This window comes from Rhinolophus ferrumequinum, chromosome 3, assembly GCF_004115265.2.
Source record: "Rhinolophus ferrumequinum isolate MPI-CBG mRhiFer1 chromosome 3, mRhiFer1_v1.p, whole genome shotgun sequence".
In the NCBI taxonomy this organism is placed as follows: Eukaryota; Metazoa; Chordata; class Mammalia; order Chiroptera; family Rhinolophidae; genus Rhinolophus; species Rhinolophus ferrumequinum.
This window is the reverse complement of record NC_046286.1, coordinates 67561341-67584564: the sequence shown is the minus strand read 5'-3', so window position 1 is coordinate 67584564 and position 23224 is coordinate 67561341. Positions and strand designations below refer to the sequence as shown.

The window sequence follows — 23224 nt, the reverse complement described above, 5'->3', positions numbered from 1 at the left end:
GCTAGCTTCAGCATGTCAGGTTTCCTTCCGACGGTTAAGGTGTCCACTGCCAGTGCTGGAAAGCATTGAGAATTTCACTTTGCTACTGGAGATTCCAGCAGCCACGTTGGTAGGAGTGGGCACCATAACCCGCAGAGTGGGTCAGGAGCTCGCCAACTGCTGCGAAGTGAGCAGAGGTGACCAGGCCCCGCGCCCATACAGCGGCTCTCTGACTCTCGAGGAGGGTTGCCTCAGCATCTCTTACTCACCTGCTTCCCCCTAGTTGACTTTCTTGGAGACTGCCTTGCTTTTGATGGAATCCCCCTATTAACAGGCCAAGTTGAGATTACTTAGTTAGTTTGATGGTATAGTGTTAGGTGTTATTTCCTTAGGCCAGTTCTCTTTATCTCTTTAAAGAAATCCCTAGCTTTCTTTATCATTAAAAATTTTAGATTGAATAGATTAGATTACATGTATTCTATTTCATTCCATCCATTCATAGAATTTCCTTTTTCTCTAAAATTTCATAATCACATCTCATTCTTGCCTCTCTCATCTTCCATTGGCCGGACATGCAGCACAATACCAAATCTGATCAGCCTCAAATGGCCAATTAAGAGGAGGAGAAGATTTGAGTACTGGAATCAAACCTGGCTTAAATCCTGGCTCTGATTCTTATTAACTGTGAGCATGGTCAAAGTGCATACCCAGAAGCCTGGTTCCTTTCATAAAATGGGCATTGTAATACATAAGATTACTGTGAAAACTTACTGAATTAAGTATGCAAACTGCCTTGTTGATAGCAGGTGCACTCCAGGGAGATCAGATGCTGCCATGATGAAGGGCAAGGCATATCCAAAATCTTCAAGGCATTTCATTCCCGTTTTTGTCTCGTTTTATAGATAATGGGTTTCCTGCAAGTTGTATTGTATAAACATGGACTTGGCTACCTTGTGGGAGAGCTGTGCCCTTGGTCATTCTTTGGCTTGTTGTCACATGGCTGTCTTCACCCTGTATGTCTTTCCTCTTCTTATAAGGATATGCGTTTTATCAGGTTAAGGGCCCACGCTACTCCAGTTTCTGAGTATAACTAATTACATGTACAATGATTCTACTTTCAAATTATATCACGTTTTGAGATAATTTTGCGGGGACATAATACAAGCTATATCAGGTATTATATGTTTTTCACTATCTATCTCATCCTCTCAAGGATGCTACAGGGTACAGTGTGCTGTGCTAGTACTCCATGACTATTTTGTTTTGAACATAGGTTGAATGCTCAGGGAAGCTTAGTGACCTCACCTATACCATTTATTTTCTCTCCCTGGAATCAGAATTGGAATTCAACAACACCAGCCTATCTCTGTTTACTGTTCGAACTGAGGTCAGTAAGACACAACATATGACTGTCATGGTGCTGACGTCAGTCTTCAGAGACAGAAGGAGGGAAGAATGTATCTTTTACATAAAAAACACAAAGCTGAAAGACCATGCAGCTCTGACACAGGAGTGAGAGAGAAAAGTGAAAAGATCCATGAGTCCCTGACTGCTTCATACTTCTTGGTTCTAGTTCCTCAGGAAGTTCAAGTTCCATGAATCATTTAATGAACTACTGGTTACAAATAGAATATTCTCATTTGCAACGGAGTGCTTCACCAAATGCCAGGGGAAAGATTTTCAAAATGAGAGAACACCTCAGATTCATGTTCTGCACAAAGATGTAAATAGATGTTTTATCTGTGAAATGAAAATAAGTCAATTGAATGGACATGGAAAAATATGTTAGTTGAGAAAAGAAATCTTGTGAAAGTCACATTTAAATTACAGAAAATTGAATCAATTTAATAGGAGTTTGGAAGTTTCCTAGAAATGGAATTATAGGATCATAGAATGTGACTATTTTTAACACTTTTGATTCTGTTTCAAAATTGCTATAAAGAAGATTGGAACTGATTTTCATTTCCATGGAAATATATGAGAATGTTTATTTCACCCTATTCTAACATTGAGCATTGCTTTAAACTTTTGCTAATTCTGAATTTGTTTTGTCTTTTCCATAAACTACAAGCTCTTGTTTGTCTGTTCTTGCAGAAAATTTGTAGATATATGATTTCACAAATTTTTAATAAAATGACAAAAACACATAAAAAGCACAAATGATGCATGTACAGCCCAATGAATAGTCACAAAGTGACCACACCCATGGAACCAGCACTAAGATCAAGAAATACAATATACTAAGACCCCAAAATTCTCTCATGTGCCTGTCCAGTTACTACAGCATCTCCAAAAGGTATACACTCTCCTAAACCTATAGGTTAATTTTACCTGTTTTTAAATCTTATTCAATGAATCATGCAATAAGTGTCTGGCTTTTCCCACTGAACATTATGTTTCAGAGGTTCATACATATTTTCCATGCAGGTGTAATTCCTGCATTCTTACTAATATACAGTGTTTGCTTATATGAAATGCCACAATTCGTTATATATTTTATTGCAGGTGGACATTGAGTTGTTTTTGTTAGTTGACTATTATGGATGGCGATGCCTTGAAATATTTATGGTTGTAAATTTACTATCTTTTTCTTTGAAGTTTCTTTCACTGCTTTTATGCTTCGAAACTTTTTCTCCATTTGGGAATTGTAAAAAAAAAAAAAAATTTTAATGTTTCCTTGATACTAAATTTAATTGCAGATCAAAAAATTGTGCAGTGCAGAAACTCAGAACATTTACAATTCACATTACATGCTTCCTGTTTTTCACTTTATAATACAGCCTATCAATATAGAGTAGACATCTATATTTGTCTACTCATTCAAAATGATTTTATATTAAACATTTAACAATAAATACGTGTGGAATTAGTTTAGTGAGTGATATGTTATAGACACAAATATTTTTTTCACCTAAATTGTTACATGACTGAACCATTAGATGATTAATGTATTTTTTTTTTTTTTTTAGATTTTTTATTGGGGAAAGGGAACAGGACTTTATTGGGTAACAGTGTGTACTTCCAGGACATTTTTCCAAGTCAAGTTGTTGTCCTTTCAATCTTAGTTGTGGAGGGTACCGTTCAGCTTCAAGTTGTCCTTTCAGTCTTAGCTGTGGATGGCGCAGCTCAGCTCCAGGTCCAGTTGCCATTGCTAGTTGCAGGGGACGCAGCCCTTGCGGGAGTCGAACCAGCAACCTTGTGGTTGAGAGGACGCGCTCCAACTGAGCCATCCAGAAGGCAGCTCAGCTCAAGGTGCCGTGTTCAATCTTAGTTGCAGGGGGTGGAGCCCACCATCCCTTGTGGGACTCGAGGAATTGAACGGGCAACCTGGTGGTTGAGAGCCCACTGGCCCATGTGGGAATCGAACAGGCAGCCTTCGGAGTTAGGAGCATGGAGCTCTAACCACCTGAGCCACCGGCTGGCCCGATTAATGTATTTTTGATCTTTTCATCCTTAGTGTCAATCTTGTAATCTGGTAAATTATTAAACAGATGTATGTGCTTATATATGTATTCTCTATTTATTTCGACATTTACATTGCTATTAAACTAAATAATTAAAAGTTAAGTACAATAATAAAAAAAATTTTAATGTTTCCTTGATACTAAATTTAATTGCAGATCAAAAAATTGTGCAGTGCAGAAACTCAGAACATTTACAATTCACATTACATGCTTCCTGTTTTTCACTTTATAATACAGCCTATCAATGCAGACTATCTCTAAAATCATTTTACTTTTTGAAATTCCAAAGTGTTTTCAAAGAAACTCATGGCAACTATTCTAAGCACAGTTTACGCAGGGCAACTAATCTAAGCACAGTATACTTATTACTTTATTGCTAAAGCTTTATAATTAATATTTGCATGAGATCAAATTAATATGTATATTAAAATATGCTCTCTAGTTAAGTAGATTTTTAGAGAATTCTTTTACATTGATTCTACTCCTTATTTACATCCCAGATGAACTTCAAGGGGAAATCTTTCATCTTCCTTTGGAATACTCTGTCAAATCTTTCACTTTGCTCCACTGTCAAGTAATTTTTCCAGTCTCCGATGACACCTGGAGGGATAAGCACACCATCAGCTCCTGGGTGAGTAAGTAACAATATCAGGGCAAAAATTCCCTCCAATCTGCTTTAATCCCTCCTTCAAGCCACGCTAAATATCTGTTAGTTTTCTGTCAGGTTAGATACTTCACTTTTCCTTATATAGGAATGAGCTGAAAAACAAAAAAACACTTCCAAAGTCCACTTTCCGTATCTACTATACTTGTGCCAACCGGTACCATTAAAGTATAACCTTATTGAGAAGGAAAAATAAAAGTAATATATATGACTAGATTCTAATGTTTATATGTATTTTACTAAATGCCAGGCACCGTACTTGGCAAACCAAATCTATCATGTAATATTAACACAACCTTACAATGTCACTATTTCTTCATTTTTAAAATTGAAATAATGAGACCCAAAGATTTTTCGAGTACTAAAACCAAGGTCACAGAGGGTCCTCTGAGCTGCCATCATTTCGGTTTTACTTGATGGAAGTTTGAAACTATCATTAAGCTGATTTTTAATGAAGATTTGGCATCTTCGGCTATCAAATTTTCTTGTTTAAATATTATTATCGGAATGTTAGCAAGCTATTATGGGCATGAGAATTGCTTTATATTTGATCGAGTTAAATACAAAGAAGTGAAAGTTAATAATAAATGGGGCAAAAGAAGAAACAATTTTTTTAAAATAGCAATGTTAAGAGCAATTTCAGCAAGATCTTCATAATTAAGAATAAATGTGTATCATCAAAATGTTGAGCTATGAATAATTTAGAGAATAAATATGAATAAAATAGCAAAGTACAAATTATGTTTTTTAAAATCCATATTAAAGAGATCAAATTTAAAACATTTTGAACTTAAGGAGTATCAGGTGGACAACATATTCATTCTTAACAAATCCTGGCATGTAATAAAAGCACAATAAAATTTTTTTCATGTTGTTGAATAATTGAATTCATAGCACAATTGGTGAATCTACTTTTTACAATGAAGAAATCTGACTCATGAGGAAATAACTGTAATCCAAACTCCCTCTCGCACAACAAAATACATATGGAGTTTACTTACAGAATGGTCTAAGAGAAAGGAAAACAAAAATTGGAGCTGTCCTACTCACATATGCGTACATCCATCACCTTCAGGTGAGACTCGGTAACAAATTTTTAAGAGTAGGGTCACATATACTAGAAGGTAGGAACCTAATATTGACTAATCAGTTTCAAGTGTCAGACTCAGTACTAAACAACTGTTCAGTTTTCTGGGATACTTTTCAGGGCCATTTTCAGTTAGGATCTTTGGTTTTCTCTAAGACCCAAATGACAGTCCTTGGAAAGACATGTTAGGAGCACCCTTTAATCAGTGTACAGGCCAAGGAATCAAGGGAACTCTAAACACTTTTATTCTCATAAACCACTGAGCATCACCTTTGCGCAAAAAATGTCCATTTCTTCTTGTCCCAACTTCGTTATGTATAACGTCGTAATAGTTTGCTTTTGGATCCGACTTCATGTTCGTGAATGTAGCCTGCTTCACAACAGCTTCCATGTCCTCTTCACTCAGTTCTTTCTCAAGAAAATGGCTGATTTTAAGCACAGAATTTCTGAGGTCCTGAAAGGATTGCGGACATGAGAAACTCTTCAGCTTATGAGAAACACATGAGTTAAAGCCCAACATCTTTATTACATTTTGGAAAACTGAAGGTGATCGGACTTACTGTAAGTCTAAAGTTTGACAGGGATATATTATTTCCCTATTCCTCCTATGAAAATGAGTGCTCTGGTTGTCAGCTTTGGTAGAGCTTCCTATTGTTTGATTTTATAAAGACAGCTCATTAATTTATTTAACCAACACTTTTAGGATATCTTATATGTTTCTGAAACTGTGATAAGCTTCAGAGAAGTTTAAGAGAACAATAATATGTTATATGTGCTTGTTTAAGTTCAGAACTTCATGTGGGAAAGAGTAAAGCAAGTAATTCAATAAATGGATGCAAGAAAGAAAAGCCCAGTTCTAGACGGCATCACTGGTGACTTCTACCAAACATTTAAAGAAGAATTAACACCAATCCTCCTCAAACTCTTCCAAAAACATCAAAAAGGAGGGAATACTTTCAACTCATTCTATAAGGCCAGCATTACGATGATACTAAGCAGGACAAAAGCACTACAGGAAAAGAAAACTAAAGACCAATATCACTTATGAAAGCTAAGATGCAAAAGTTCTCAACAAAGTACTAGCAAAACACCTCGAGTCAGTTCTACTTCCAGCACCATATATTGACCCTCTTCTACCACACTCTCTCCCCCTTTACTCTCTGGTAACCACTAAACTGTTGTCTGTGTCTATGAGTTTTTGTTTATTTGTCTTATTCCTTTGTGGCTTTCAGTTTTATATCCATATATCAGTGACATATAGATGATGATTTATAGAAATGTACACTTGAAACCTATGTAGTTTTACTCACCATTGTCACACCAGTAAATTTAATTAAAATAAATAAAAATAAAAAAAATAAAAAATGGATTCCCACCCAAAAAAATTACTAGCAAAACAAATTAAATAACATATTAGAAGGAGCATACCCCATGATCAAGTCGGATTTACTCCTTGGATACAAAGTGGTTCAACATATGAAATTAATTAATATAATACCACATTTACAGAGTGAAAGGGAAAGAAACCACATGATCATCTTAACTGAGGCAGAAAAAGAATTTGACAATATCTATCACAGTTTCATGACAAAAACAGTCAAAAACAAAGAACACAAAAAAGAAAAAATAACAGCCTCTGCATAAATAGACCATGTATGAAATACCTACTTGTTTATATCATAGTCAATGATGAAAGACTGAAAAACTTTCCAATGAGATTGGGAGTAAGGCAAGGATGAGCAATCTTGCCACTTGTATTGAACATAATACAGGAAGTCCTAGCCAGAGAAATGAGGCAAGAAAAATAAATAAAAGGGATCGAAATTCAAAGGAAGAAGTAATATTATCTGTGTTCACATACAACATGATTTTATACATAGAAAACCTTAAAGATTCCACGAACAATTGTTAGAACAATTGTTCTAACAATTCTTCAAAGTTGCAATATACAAAATGAACACTTCCAAATCACTTGATGTCTTCATAGTAACAATAAAGAATCCCAAAAGAAAATTGAGAAAACAATTCTGTTTATAAAGACATATACAAAAATGAACTCAAAATGGGTGAGACTTATACATAAGAGTTAAAATTCTTAAACACTTAGAAGAAAACATAGGAGAGTAAAGTTTAACAACATTTGATTTGACAATGATTTCTTGATTATGACAACAAAAGCACAGGCAAAAAGTGAAAAAATAGATAAAATGGACTACATCCAAATTAAAATCTTCTGTGATCAAAGTCCACAAATAACAGAGTGTAAAAGCAACCCATGGAATTCCATGAACTTTCTAATATACATTTTTTTTAAAAAAAAATATTTTCCATTTCATTTCTATTTATCCACTAAATTTTACATAACTTAGCACTTTCATGATGGATATTTATTCTTAATTTTTGAAAATCTCATTGAAATTGTTATTTTAAAATCATATATGTGATAAGGGGTCATATCCAAAGTAACTAAGAACTACAACTCAAAAACAAACAAAAAAACACAATTAAGAAATTGTCAAAGGACTTAAGTAGGTATTTCTTTAAATAAGATATAGAAAAGGTCAATAAACACATGAAGAGTACTCAGATTCACCAATCATTAAGGAAATACAAATACAAAACCACAGTGAGATACTACTTCACACCTATTAGGATGGCTATTAAGAAAAAATAAGTAACAAGTGGTGACCAGGATGTGGAGAAATTGGTCCGTGTGCACAGCTAATGGGAATATAAAACTTTGGAGTATGAATAGTAATAGTGGTTCCTTAAAAAATTAATAGTAGAATTACCAGAACCCCATCATACATCCCTTTCCTAATTATAAACTTTCCCATCCACCCCCAAAAAACCTTTATCCTTATTTTTATACTAACAATCTCTCTGTTTTTATTTATAGTTTTTACATGTAACTATGAATCTCTAAACAGTATAGCAATTCCTCCTCTATTCCGACTACATAGTGCAGGATACCTGAGATAATAAAGTAGTAAATGATTCTTTATCGTCACTATGTACCAAGGGATATAACCTCCAAATCAGTGGGAAATGTGCAAACTCCTCTGAGATAAACTATGTGGACTTTGGGTGTTTCTGATACGATGACCACTGGAGAACCAGACATAAACAGCATTAGGTAAAACTGCCAACATATTTCCAAGGAAAGTAGCAGACAATGGAAGACCTCCACATCGACACCAACATTGATGAATACCTAACAGCTTGAGAAAATTGGGATCTTTTTCTACAAAGAGCTTTACAGCAGAAAATCCCACATTGACTAAGGTCTGTCTTCCCTGATAAGGGAAGTTGAAAGAAGATTCACTCCCTATTATATAGCTGAAAAAAATTGTTTTTTGAAGGTTTGGTGAAACCCAGATCAAAAATACATGAATAATGGGCTACTTGGTGGAAAGCAAGAGAAAAGTGATACGTGGTGATAGTATATTGGTGACATAACAAATATTCAAGAGATTTTGCATAGTTTACTCTGTGGTCTCTTTGTCCTAACTGTCAGTAAATTTAATGTTTATTAATGCTTTTGTTGTGAGCACATTCTTGCGGAAGAATTTAAAAATGAAAATAGGGAAGGAATCAGATTTGTATTTTGGGGTAACTCTTCTTGAAGAATAAAGTGTAAATGGAGACTAGGTGAGGTTGGAGATACCAGGAACAATTAGGAAGGTTGTTGTGGAAATGAAGCAAAAGATGAAGATGAGCTGGACTAGGGAAGGGGTAATGTGGACTGAATTAAGTTGTGTCTTCCACCAAGTTTTCAGACAGAATTAGCATGACTTGTTGAATGAATGAGGAAATGATGTACCGGGTGAAGAATGTGTTAAGTATGAAACCTGGTTTCTGATTCAGGTCAGTTGAATTACAGTGCATTTCATGGGAGAAGCAGCAGCTTTTGCTGGGTGGTGATAAATTGTTTTTTGGACATGATTTGCTTGAAATCCAAATATTAGATATAAAATTTGGTATACTGAAAGATAGTTAACCATATACGTACATGTGCCTTAACTTGTCATATATATTTGTCATATATATTTGATTTACCAACTTATTCCACGACCCATCCCAACCTTGTTTACTATAATTCATACTATACTTCACATCACTAGATTTAATGGACATTTTAAACTCTTTTTACTTGACTTCTCAGCAGCCTTAAATATCTTTAAAAGATCTTAAGATCTTTCTTAACACACCCACTGGACTTCTGTCACCACAAATTCCTCCTTTCCTTTCTACCTCTCAGGCTCTTCATTTCTGTTTCTTTGGTGAGCCCATTCCTCGCTACCCTAACTTTGTATCTTAAGGTCTCCCAGTAATAGATCCTTCTTCCCCTTTACTCACCTCCTCCGCTTCTTTCCCCTCCCATTTTCCTTCCTCCCTCTTGCTGTGCCCCTCTCCCTTCTCACTCTCAATTTTATCTATGTTCATAGTTTCAGTTATATTTTATACAGTGATGATGCCCTAGTTAATATCATTGATATTTTAGCTCAAGAATCTTCGGGCATCAGACCGTGTGTTCCACTTATTTCCAAATATATTTATTAGAGTACTTCTAAGTCATCTTAAATTCCACATGTCAAAAACAACCTCATAATCTTGTACCGCGAGCCTTTCCTGCTTCAGTGTTCCCTAAGTACCTTCATGTATGATACAACTATCTACACAGATATATGAACCAGAAATACAGGAGGTGTCCTACACATAAGTCTTTCTCGTCTTTTTCTATATACAATCCCTTTCCTTTTTTATCTCCTAAATGTATCTTAGAACTCGGCGTTCTTTCCAGTCTCAGTGATACTATTCTAATTGAAAGCACCATTGATTTCAGCGGATTAGGACACTGGTCTTTAACTAGTTTGCCTGTATTTACTATTATCACACTTCAAAACATTAATGGGAATGATATTCTAAAAATACTAATTTTATCATATTGCTGGTCTTCTGATAACTCTTGATGGGCTCCTTATTGCTTTTAAGATTAAAGAAATCACTGCCATTAACATAGTCTACAGACCCTGCACAGTCTGGCTCCGACACACCTCTCTATCTTCATCTTTCCTCACTCCCACCGGCTCTTTAACTTCTTCCTTCAATTCCTCAAAGATGTCACACATTTTGCTGCATCAGGCCATTTGCACATTGTCTTTTCTTGGCTTAGAATTCCCTTTTACCTCACTTGCTTTTATTTACTAATTTATTAGCTTAAAGTTGTCATGTTACTTTTTCCAGAATTAATTGCCTATCACTTTTAGCTATACCAGATCCCCTTATTTCATATACGGGTATGGACCTGTACTTTTTAAAATAACACTTGTCACAGTTTTGAATTATATATACCTACTTTGTGAATACTTATGTTCTCTGCTGGATTATAAATTATATAAATAGTGGTTTCAATCCTCTTTGTCTCATGATTTAGTGTCTGTCACATAGTAGGCATTTAATAATTTTGACTAAATGAATGAATAAATTATGTAGCAGTGAATCAACATATTAATCAGAGATCACAAAACATTGAACTTCACATGTGTTTGGTGTGGTTTACACAATATATTAAGACAACTTTGATTTGATGCAAGCGTGTAAACATGTGATTTCACATGAAAGCTACATTTGAAGATTCTCTTAAAATACTGGACGAACTTGCATCACAGGACCCATAATTAGCTTTTCTAAGTGGCTTCTCACCCCAGTGTTTCCTGGTGACCTTTCTCTTTTTTAAGCTCTACATGCGTGAGTTTGCCTTTATTGCTAAGATGATTACATGAAAAGGAACCACAAAAGATGACTATGCAGAGTGACAAGAGAGCCCAAGGAAGACCAATCATTAGGGATGGGCTGAAAATTAGAAAGCCCTAAAGAAGCCTGGGAAGTAGTTAGGTGGCAAACTACTAGCAAAATGTGGTTCATTAAAGCCAAGATAAAAAAGGTTTCAAAGAAATAATTTTAAAAAATAACCTTCTCCTCTTACCATTTTCATTTCCTCATACATCATGAACAGAATATTGAAGTCGTGTCTGTACTTGTACCAGTTTCTGATGTGATCAAACCAAAGGCTTCCTACCACTGTGGGAAAAGTTAACACGTAACAAGGTTAAAGGTGTTGCACTTATTGAACAGCACACTATAGTCTTCCTTTTCTCTTCTGGAATCCTCAGAAAAATAAATCAAGTTCGTACCACTGGACATCTATGTTACCTTTTAAAAATGGTGTTTTGGGAACAATAACATGATTTTAATGCAAACCTGCCTTTCCTACGTATGTAGGAAAGTAGCGATTAAGAAATAAGAAGCTGAAAGAACTAACTTGGAAGATTTCTTTCAGGTAAGCCCCTTACTTTTCCTCCTCTTCCACTTGAAAACATGTTTTATTTCTCCTTTCATTGTCTATTTTAAGATCTCCGGAGAGCAACTTCAGCTATTGACATTGAGATGAAACCGAGTATAATCTTCTAAATGAGTGAGAGCATGAATTCCATATTCCACAAGCTTCTTGCATCAATATATCCTCCTCAGCATTAAAATGAAAATTCCACCATTGTCAGATAAGGCCTACCATAAGTCCACGACAGAACACAAAAACTACACGCACTTTAAACATATGCTGTTCTGGAATGCATGGATTTAAATAGTTTGAATTGTTAGACCATTGTAGCTCTCTTATGACAAGGTCAAAATATTTCTTAAACAATATGTTTTTGCATGCAATCCCCAGAGTGGTCCTAGTGAGAATAAAAAAGTCACTGGGTAGCAAATTAAACTGACAGAATAGTAACATTTATGTGCATTCCAGCTCCTAAAATATGTCTGTCCATATTACTCTGTCCATCTCCCTAAAATATGTTCTTTAAGTTTGAGAATTTGGCTAAACGGCAGCATTGACTCATAAACATGTTACTTACGTAAATAAATTCATGGTTACCTTTTCCATCTAGAAAGTTTCCCAAAAATTCTTCCATATTATTTGCAGCTGGTGTTATAGCCATCAAATTTGAAAAATGAAAGTATGAGGTCAAAACATCCTTGGGGTTTCTGTAGATGTAAATAATCTGCAGGGGGAACAGTAAAACAGTTTTAATAATTCTTGGTTTTTTAAAATATGTATATAATATTTCATTATATGAATGCATAATTATTTATTTCATCTAATCTATTATTCGTGGAAATTTAGGTTATGCCCAATTTTTGCCATTACAAAGATGCTGAAATAAATAACTTTATTCACATGACATTTCACATGTACAAACATAAGGACTAACTTCTAATAGTGAAATTATTTTTTAGTAAAGCTGATTAATGTGGTAAATTACCTTGCACGGAGGCTGTTTCCATTTACTCTGTGTGGACATTAAATAATGTTTGATATACAACCAAATAGCATTGGAGATCAGTGAAAAAGGAAAACTTATTTAACAGACGATGTTAACAAATAATTATCCATACAGAAAAAAAAAGAAAATAGAATTCTACCTCATACCCAACACCACACACAAAAATGATTTATAAATGGATTGAGGATTTCAGTATGAAAGTAAAACTTTTAAATCTCAAAAAGTAAAGAATACATTCCCGGTCTTGGAGAAGAAAAGGATTTCCTAAACAGAAAAAAAAAACTTTTTTAATGAAAACTGATCAGAATTCAACTACATTAAAATTTTACATTTACAACAACATGGATGGACCTTGGGGGCATTATGCCAAATGAAATAAGTCAGACAGAAAAAGATAAATACTGTGGGATCTCACTTACATGTGGACTCTAAAGAAAAATAAAAACCAAACTCATAAATACAGAGAACAGATTGGTGGTTGTCAGAAACGGAGGGAGGTGTGTGTGAAGGGTGTTAAAAGGTACAAACTCCCAGTTATAAAATAAATAAGCATGGTGACTACAGTTAAAAAAAAAAATTAAGAATGCTCTTCTTCAAAATATACCATAAAAGGGGCGGCTGGATGGCTCATTTGGTTAGAGCACGAGTTCTCAACAACAAGGTTGCAGGTTCAATTCCCACATGGGTTGGTGGGCTGCGCCCCCTGCAACTAAAGATTGTAAATGGTGACTGGACTTGGAGCTGAGCTGTGCCTCCACAACTAGATTGAAGGACATCTACTTGAAGGTGATAGGTCCTGGAGAAAAACACTGTCCCCCAATAGTCCTCAATAAAATGTATAAAATATATACATACACACACATATATATAAACATATATATACATATATGTCACATATATATGTATATATACCATAAAATTACAAAAAGTAAGAACATATGAAAGAAGCAACACATATAACCAATAATTGAATAGCATCCAGAATATATATAAAACAATAAAAAAGAGCCAAACAATGAAGTGAAAAATTTCGCAGAACAAGAAATTATGGCCAATAAACATATCAAAAAGTGCTTAATCTCATTATTGATTAGGGAAATGCAAACTCATATCAGTTTGAGATACCAGTTTATAATTAATAGATATTAAAAAGGCTGATAAAAACTATCTAGGAGAAAAATAACAACTCATACATTACTGGTTTCAGCATAAACAGATACAACTGCTTTGTTTTAATACAATATGATTTTATAAAGTTGAATACTTCTGAACTTTTTGACTTTGCAATTCTATTCTTGGACATACATTCCAGGGAAGCTCATACAGGTGTGCACCAGATGACACGCTCAAGAATATTCATAGCATCAAATATTGGCATAACCTGATTATTCAGTGAAGGGAAATCATAGATCTGATAGACAGAATAACTTACACAACTTGAAAAATCATACAACAGTGGAAAATCATATTTGAAATCTGACAAACAAAGGCATATGGCAAAACCCCAGGAAAAAAGAAAACAAGTGACAATATAAAGTTTAGTAAAATTTAAGGCCAAAGGATTTCATAGAACATAAAATTTATTTGCCTTGACCAACATAACAGAAATCTTTGTATACTGAATAACATATTAGGATCTCTTACATGACTCAAATTCTAGTAAGTCTGTAAAGATTTTAATATAACAATCATCACAGTGGAAGGTTTATACTCACCTTTAGATATAAGGATAAGAGGATTAACAAAATAAATTGGCACAATTGTGGGGAGCCATGATTTCCTTGCAGACTGGCTCAGTTTTTAGTTCCTGAGGCATTGTCTCTGCCTGCAATTGGAGGGTGCTTGCAAGCTGCTAAGGAATGAGGTGGGAACGGCCCGGACACAGATCACTGATGATTCTCAGGGTAATTGGTGGGCTTTGTCATTGAGATAATGACTTTGGGGAAGTTTCAGTGAGTCTGTAGTTCATATGTAAAAGTTGAAAATTTTACTTTCAATGAGGTAATGCACACTCGTGATTGTTAAGCTGCACGTACACAGGTGGTTTAAATTGGTAAAGGAAAGTAAACTCCGCGCTTCAGGATCACTGAAGACCGGCCGCATCATCATTTTGTGTGAGTGTCTTTTTTCATTCCCACTCCCCCATTCAGGAACTGTTCGATTTGTGGCGGCTGGCACGCCACACACAATCATTTAACAAAGTTCATTTTATATGTCTTTTTGTGTGTGTGTGTGTGTGTGTGTGTGTGTGTTACCCCACACAGAGAATATACACCATTTTCTCATGTAGTCATGGGACATATTAAAAATATTGACCACGCAATTGACCATAAAACTTCTTAATGAATTTCAAAAATTAGCACTCATATACCCTATTACTTGATGAGAGTACATACTAATTGTCAATAATGAAAAAGTTAAAACAGAAAACTCTACAAAGTCTTGGAAATAAAAAATCTTCAAAATAACTTGGACCATTTAGAAAATTAAAACTGAAATGATAGAAACTAATAAAATTTTATCCATCATTTTTAAATGTCAATATTTTAAAAATAAATATTGGAAATAGATAATAATAAGGTCTATTTTAAAAAGACAGAAAAATAAATGCAAACAAAATATGAGAAAACACTTAGTATGAAAGTAGAAATCAATGAAGAAGAAAACATTAAATTATGCTTTAAAAAGAAGCTAGTTATTTGGAGGAAAAAACAATTTAATAAAAACTCCTGGTATCCTGAAAAATGTGAGAATTAAAGAATATTTTAAAATGTCCTCATAACAAATGTATGAAAAAGATGTAATCGGAGGATTGGAGAAAATTCATTAGATCGTGACAGAACATGTTGTAATTTCTTTCATTGTTTTAAAATACAGATAAAACAGAGAAAATGTACTTTAAAATTAAAATTATAATACCAATTTAGGGAAAGACAGCTAATTTAAATGAACTGATCAGAAGAATGAAAATATACAACTATGAAACAGACAGGTTCAGATGTATTTACAATGGACTTAAAATCAAATCTTCAGAAAATTCAGTTAATTTATATTTTTGAACTACTTCATAACTTAGTGAAAAGCTTTGAAATTTATTAGACTAGAAGTACAGTGATACTAAAATCAAATAAAGATAGAATGATCATAGAAAATTAAAATCTATTTAAAAATAGCTACAGACAAAAATGCCTGAATAAAAATTAACAAAACTCTTCCAGCTGTATGTTAACATAAATATCATACTATAAACAAGTAGGATTTATTCCAGAAATAGAACATTATTGAAATATCAGTTGATTTCATTTCACTATCGATTAAAGGGAGACTTGAGAAACATGGCATCTTCAAAGTAGCCAAAAAAGGCATTATCATGCAGGGTGCCATGCGGGTCTCAGCTCCCGCTCCCCACATAGGAATGCAGAATATGGTGAGGCCATAAAGGAACAACACGGAGCCATAGACAAGGGAGTCATACCACTATAGTATCACTGGCAGCTGGGTTGGGGACAAAGGAAATAGGATCCACACGACCTACAACCTGCTGTCCCCTTCTCTTTCAATCAACAAACCTCACTTACTAGCTGCAATCCGCCTTGCTAACTGCAATCCGCACTTGCTAGCTCAGCCACTGTCTTCTTGCTAGCCCCCCATTTGCTGCTTAGTTGCCAATGGCTCACTGGTTACAGCTGACAGCCAAATAGCCACAGCTGGTGGCCATCCAATCACAGTTGATGGCCATTTACTACCTGAGCCAGCACATTTCCACATGAAGGCTAGAGCCTGGAAACTGCACTCCTGGCTCTGTCCCCACAGGCATTTTATATGATTAGACCTTTTCTGAATAAAGCAAAAACAAAAATGAAAGTAAAACTCCAAGCAAAATAACAATAGGAAAAAAATTACTCATTATCATGTGCCTGGAAAATCAGCTGCAAAACAAAACTAAGAAAAGATACTAAAAATGCTAGAGAATGAAAGATAAGAGAATATTTGTCATCACATCCATTGCTCTATTTTTTTCCTGCAAGTTTTAACTACTGAAATAGAGAAAAAGAAAGTAGTGTAAATATTGGAAAATAAAGAAAAGTAAAATGTATTATTTTAATATCTAATATATTACAGAGTATAGGGAAAAAGTTAATAAAACTAAGAAAATTCATTAAGGGAGCCGAAATGCCAATGGTTTTTATTCTTTATAACAGCAATCACTAACTAGAAAAGACAACAGTGAAAAAAATTAAAATTCAAATTAGCCAAAAACACGGGAAATTCAGGGAAAAATATGTATGAAGCATACAAAGAATAACAGCACATTTGATGGATGTGAAAGTAGACCTGATAAATAAAGAGCAATAGAATAATGCTGGAAGGAATGTTGCAATATTGCAATTTTAATGATTGTCTCAGAATTAATCTCTCTATATTTAATCAATTCCAACCAACATCTAAAAATCATTGGGAGAATGAAAATATCAAAAAATAAAGTTGATGGGGATTTTTCATATCAGTTACGATATCTAAAACAGTGAAGAACTGGCACATATTAATTTTCGGAACTTAGAGTCTAGAATCAGAGGGAGGGACGATAGAAACTTACTATATCGAAATGTAGACTAAAATAATAGGGGAACAGTAAATGCTTAAACAAGTCATATTGGATCCACTGGCAACCACTCCCCCACCCCGGGCAAATATTATGCAATAGTCATATTTCAAATCACACACAGTATCAGATATAATTTATAATTAAATGTAAAAAATAAAAACACACAGTTAATTAGAAAAAGCCTGGAGAGTATTTGCATCATCTTTTTCATGGGGAAGTGTTTTCTTAGCAACACCAACTACTAGAATCTAGGAAGGAAAGATTGATAGATTGGTTCTATAAAATTAAAATCGGTTATATAAAATTAAAATTCAACAATCTTTAAAGATAAACTATTAATTGGAAAAATATTTGTCCCATATAAATACTTCTACAAAACAGTAAATAAAAGACAAGCTAAAGAAAAGTGGGCAAAGAATAAAAAGGGTATTTCAAGGGCTAGACATATACAAAAAGACGCTCAAGTGATTAAAACCAAAAGGGCTGCAAAGTTCTCGAGAATGAGATGTTTTTAACTTGCACATTAGCAAAGATTGGTAATTCCAATCACTGGTAGCATGTGAGCAAAACACATTCTTATACACTATTTGAACGAGTATAAGTTAATACATTATAGAAGGCAAGTAGCTAATCTTTACCAACTCTTAAAGTAATTGGACACTTTAACCTGAAAAGTCCACTCTTAGGGAAACATTTCACTAGATCCAAAGAGTTTAAAGATCTATAAGATGTTTATTACAATGTGATATATAGATATGCTGCAACCTACCTGTCCAACAATACACATTCAATATTGTACAACCATACAATAAAATTCTACTAAACCATTAAAAAGAACAGAATTTTATGTGCCATCATAAAGGAATTTCTATTGTACATTATAATTACACTGCATGCAATGTGTGCTGTGACTAAATTTATGTATACACTAATAATTCCATATATATTGTTAATGTGAAAATCAATGTCATAAAAATTGTAATAATAACTTTTAAGAGAATGTGGATAAGTGGAGCTGGAAAAAAAAATTTGAAGAAAGTATTTTTGTTTGTGCCAAAGGTCCATAAGCTATTTCTGTGACATACCTTAGCTTTTTTGCTCTTGAGACCTTTCGGTACTAAATAATATGGGAGGTGGGTAGAGAACAGGCGAGGGGATGGTCTCTCAAGAAAGTCCATTTTGTGTATGTTGTATTCCAAGAAGGGGACTCTGTCAATCGTTTTCACAATTTCAGTTCTGCTACGATGTCCCTCAAAGTATATCAAGCTTAATATCTGCTGAGTCCAGATGGTACCTGTAAAAATAAATAATCTTGTTTTTAATTCTGAATTAATTTTCTATAAAAAAAGATGTGAATAATTATACCATGTATCTCAAAATCATTTGGAGCTTTCTTTTTTCTTTAACCATTTTAAGTATGCCAAAGAAAGTTGTCTAACTTTTTTGTTTGTATTTTGCATTATAATGAGTAAAGACAAAATCAAATGCTCTTAGTAGTTCTTTTACTTGGAAAGAGCTGTGGTTGTTCTGATTCCATGCTAGCAGCAATTGAGATTAATCCTTCACCTCTTTCTGTTTCCTGTATTCGTGTTAAGTTCCATTTGTCTGATTTTCTGTGGCTACCTTTGTTTCTCATTCCTTAGTCTCCTTTCTTAAAGCCTTATCTTGTAGAAGTTTAGACAGACAAATTAGGAGCTCAAGTCCCCTTTTCACCCCCACCTCCTTTTTTTAAAAAACTGTGTAGCTTAGGTTTTCTCACACACTATTGAATGAAAGTACTGATAGCGGGCATTCTTGTCTTGTACTTGATTTTAAATGTGATATTTTAAATGTTTCTCTATTGCATATGATGTCTGAGGTCGTTTTTGGTAAATACTGTTTATGAAGTTAAAGAAGTTAATTTCCCCCGCTATTTGGTTAATAGTTTCCATTATGAATATGTGCTGAATTTTACTAAATTCTTGTTCTGCATCTATTGAGATGATAACTAGGCTTTCTCTTACACTCTAGTAATATGGGTGAACTACAGTAATATATTTTTAAACCAATCATGGCTTGAAAGAAACCCACCTTGTATTTTTTTTTTAACATTGCCAGATTTCTTTTGCTTATATTTGGTTTAGGATTTTTACATCTATGTTCATGAATATACAATTGATGTTCTAAAAGGATGTGAGATGTCAACCATCTTGTAATTTACGACTCAATAGTAGATTTGATAAAATTTATGGCGACTCCTGGGGACAGTTCCTAATCTCCTCTCCAAGATGAGTAAGACCCCAGGAGCCTGAACTAAGGACTGATGTTTGGTGTCCCAAAGGGTAAAGGAAAAGGAAAAGGATTAAGGGTAAAGGAAAGACTCACATGGGCTGCAGTGCTTAACCTAAAATTAAGTGAATAAAAAACAGATACCACCAACATCTACGGGAGGGAAAAACAACATACCAATATCAGAGGTTGGTATGATAAATTTTGCAGAATAGAAGAATTCAGAGAAAAAGCATTCGCTTACTAATTTGGGGAAAGTAAACAAGTCATTAATTTCAAGTAGATTGTGAAAGGGAGGGACTGGACTATTTTCATGAAAATCAGAAATGAGTTTTTTTGTATTGACTTACACTCCAGTGTATCTTTCAGCAACGGTAACCACTTTGCACACATTGCTTTAGGAGCACCAATCACCCTGTTCCAATATTTAAAAAGTCAGCTTTTTTTTGAAATGTAAGAGCGGAGGGCAAGTAGTTCAAAATTATTTCAATAGGGAAATGCAAAACAGTTAGGGTAATTGAAAAGCTTATGAGGAATTAGTTCTAACTGAGATGTGCTGTTAACAAAAATCCTACTGGGTTTTTAAATATATTTTCTTCCAATCTCAGAGAAAGCCAATAGGTCAGCACTTACTAAGTATCTGCTCTTGGCTCAATATTTGGATTTTTCATATGTGCTATCAGAAATGATAACATATGCATTTCAAATGCATATAAAGATTTGCGATTTATTTAACTTTCTAATCCTAGGTGGTTGTCTAAATGTAGACTGGGCTACTGTTTTGTCTGGGAAAAGGGCACATTTGTACACATGTATTATCAAAGCAGAGTGAAGACTGATGCAGGTGGCCCATTCCTCAAACTTACCAGATTTGGGATATGTGACTATGAAGACATCATCATCTCTAATTTCAAAATCTTCTAGATTTTCTAGAAAGTCAACATCAACGACAGGTAAACTAAAATTATAGCCTTTAAAGTTCAGTAAGTATTGGTCTGTGTTGTCCATAATTATTCACCTACAAGTAAAAACAGATCAAATTACTTTCAAGTTCTTAGTATTTTATAATAATAAACACTTACTGAGTGCTCAGTATGTGCCAAGCTCCTTTTAAATGTCGTATATGTATTAACACATACCATGCTAAACAGCTTACATATATAAGTCATTTAATCTTCACGCAACCAAACGTTGCTGGAAGTATTATCACTATTGTAAAGATGAGGAAACTAAGATACTAAAAAGTTAAACCGCTTTTCCTAAACCCCATGATGGAGACATCATCATGACTCCAAACATACAGCCGAGGAAAATGTGGCACAGGGGGTTCAGCAAATTGTTGAAAGATGCCCAGTTAGCAGACCTGGCAGGATTTGATGCCAGATGATTTGACCTCAGAGTCCGTGCTTTCAATCACTTTACGTAATACAGTTTCTTAGTATTTCATATTTTTAGTCTTCACTTTCTTTTTCATTGTTATACAAATAGGAACTTCTTCAATGAATGTACTTTTTATTTCTCTCTCTCTTTTTTTCTCTGGAACAGAAATAATCTGCTTTCCATGAAAGAAACTTCTAAGGCTTTGGGATGTGTACGCTATTTCAAATGAATTCTGGAATGTGCTGTGCATAGTAATACCAGTGGTGTCATGCAGGGGGTCATGCGGGGTCTCTGGTCCCGCTCCCCACACAAGAACGCAGGACATGGTGCTGCCAAAATGGAACACCCTCATGGAGCCACAGACAGGGGAGCCACACCACTACAGTCTCGCTGGCGGCTGGGCCGGAAACACAGGAAGCAGGAGCCACACAATCCGCAACCCACCGTCCACTTCTCTGCCAACCAACCAACCCCTGGCTAACTGCACTCTGCCGTGCTAACTGCAATCTGCGCTTGCCAGTTACCACCTTCTTGCTAGCCCCCACTCCTCTGCTAGCGTAGCCACGGCAGTTATATTAGTGGCCAATGGCTCACTGGTTACAGCTGAAGGCCAACTAGCCACAGCTGATGGCCATCCACTCACAGTTGATGGCCATTTACTACCTAAGCCAGCACCTTTCCACGTGAGGCCAAGAGCCTAGAAACTGCTCTCTGGAGCTCTGTCCCCACAAGTGGTTTTACTTTAGAGATACAGCCCCAATATCTATTCTATGGATATTATTATATTTTCCAATTGAATTTTTATCAGAATCCTAAATAAATTTAAATAAGACAGTCAAAATAAAACTAGGAAGCAAACAGTCTAAAGATGTACCTGTTCAAAAATTGGTCCTGCCAAATATTTTATTATCTCCACCTGAGAAATCTATTCTTGAACGTGAAATAGATGAGAGAATCCCAGAAGTTCTAATTCCATTAAGTCTAGAACCAATATGTATTTCAGTTATATACTTCTTAAAAATTTCTGTGCACACCAAGAAAATGAATTTGTTAAAAGTTGCAGATATGGCTTTGTCTAAATTGCATGACAAGGAACATTTAATTCCTTTACAAACCATCTAACTCACCTGACCAATAGAGGAAAATCAGAGGTTAGAATTTTGCTGAGTAAGAATAAAAAATCACTTGCATTAGAATCACCTGGGATTCTGGTGATTCTACTAGAATCACTGGACAATGTTACCCATCCTACCCTCCCCAGAAAGCACCAATTACATAATTCTTGATGCAGAGAAAAGAAGAGTGTCAGGCAGCCCTCAAGAACATTCTGAGATCACTCCTTTTATGCTATTTATTATCTTTAGTCTGCTTTGTACAGTCTCAGCAGAGAGAGAAATATAAGAGCTATCTTGTCACAGAAACAAAGGGATGAGTGTAGTATCAGATGAATTCAGGGACCTCGGCATTGGCCAGTCATATGTTGTTTGCATCTCCTTCATATACATTGGAGAAAGTGATTGGATAAAAGAGAAAAGAATGTCTTTCCCTCTTATTTTTGCACTGAAGTCCAAAAGAAAAAGAGGAAAGACAGAAAATTGAGGAGAAAAAATACATAGTATGCTGAAGAGAGAGAAACTTGAAAGAGGATCCAAGTTTCCCCTTTATCTACTTACTGTTTGTAGATCAACAGAGAAAGCAAAATCCACTTCTGATATAATTTGTGAATGACAGGGAATGATGTGTTGTTGCTGAGAAATAAATACTCCCTACAGAGTTTGTCTTGACCAATGAATAGTATTCTAGAAAAACAGCAGATCCCTCCGTTTCAGTTTAGGTAAATAAATTAGGTAAGAGTTCGTTGTTATTAGGAAATAAATAGCTGATTGCTCCAGAAAAAGCAAAGGATTCAAATTTGCAGGGAAACTAAAGAGAACAGCATGTATCCAGTAGTTATATTTAATAACTTTGGAAAATATACCACAAACAAGAAGGTATACTTGAAAGCTACTGCAACATCTTCCTTGGGCATGAAGGATGGTTTATAAAATTTTTGTACCATCTCAGACAATTTGTGTTCCTTCTTCAGGTTTTTATTTGAACCATCCTGTGTAAAATGGCAATGGCTATGAGAGGTTCATAGAGCCTTATAAACTCAGAAGAGTATTTAAATTCCTTTTGCAAAATGTCCAGGGTTGTCTATGCTGTCCTTCCACTCCTGTTTTCTTTTCTTTTTTAAGTAGTAATTACAGAAGGACTGATCTCATCTTTTTTGCCTTCTCCAATAATTGAAATATCTCAGACCTGATCTAACATCTCCCTTAGACATTCTCCCATTCTTCAATCATCTGTTACCTACATCAGCTGCTCTTTGGTAATGTTTCTCAGGTTTCCACTAAACACAGTTTGACCCTAGGGGAGATTTTTAAT

At 34.8% G+C, this 23224-nt stretch overlaps 1 protein-coding gene across 2 annotated transcripts; it reads right to left on the bottom strand.

Annotated features, from left to right (window-relative positions):
- Window positions 1-3805: 3805 nt before the first annotated feature.
- On the bottom strand, window positions 3806-22577 carry LOC117020838 (amine sulfotransferase-like). 2 transcript variants are annotated; one of them, XM_033103597.1, is made up of 7 exons: window positions 22471-22577; window positions 20284-20435; window positions 18235-18443; window positions 12135-12261; window positions 11184-11278; window positions 5465-5648; window positions 3806-4043 (listed from the first exon to the last, which is right to left on the bottom strand). In XM_033103597.1, exons 2-7 carry the CDS (start codon window positions 20423-20425, stop codon window positions 3922-3924), a joined length of 879 nt encoding a protein of 292 aa, XP_032959488.1. In that variant the 5' UTR covers window positions 20426-20435; window positions 22471-22577; the 3' UTR covers window positions 3806-3921. The 2 variants fall into 2 exon arrangements, with proteins under 2 accessions (XP_032959488.1, XP_032959489.1); XM_033103598.1 differs by lacking the exon at window positions 3806-4043 and adding an exon at window positions 6863-6972 and having other exon boundaries at window positions 5587-5648.
- Window positions 22578-23224: the final 647 nt, after the last annotated feature.

Excerpts from the sequence above, each read along its gene's own strand:
- LOC117020838 (XM_033103597.1), bottom strand. The coding sequence starts at position 20,425 with ATGGACAACACAGACCAATACTTACTGAACTTTAAAGGCTATAATTTT. Across the intron at positions 18,444-20,283 it reads AGTCACATATCCCAAATCTG|GTACCATCTGGACTCAGCAG; the intron begins GTAAGTTTGAGG and ends TTATTTTTACAG. Across the intron at positions 5,649-11,183 it reads TGTATGAGGAAATGAAAATG|GACCTCAGAAATTCTGTGCT; the intron begins GTAAGAGGAGAA and ends CAATCCTTTCAG.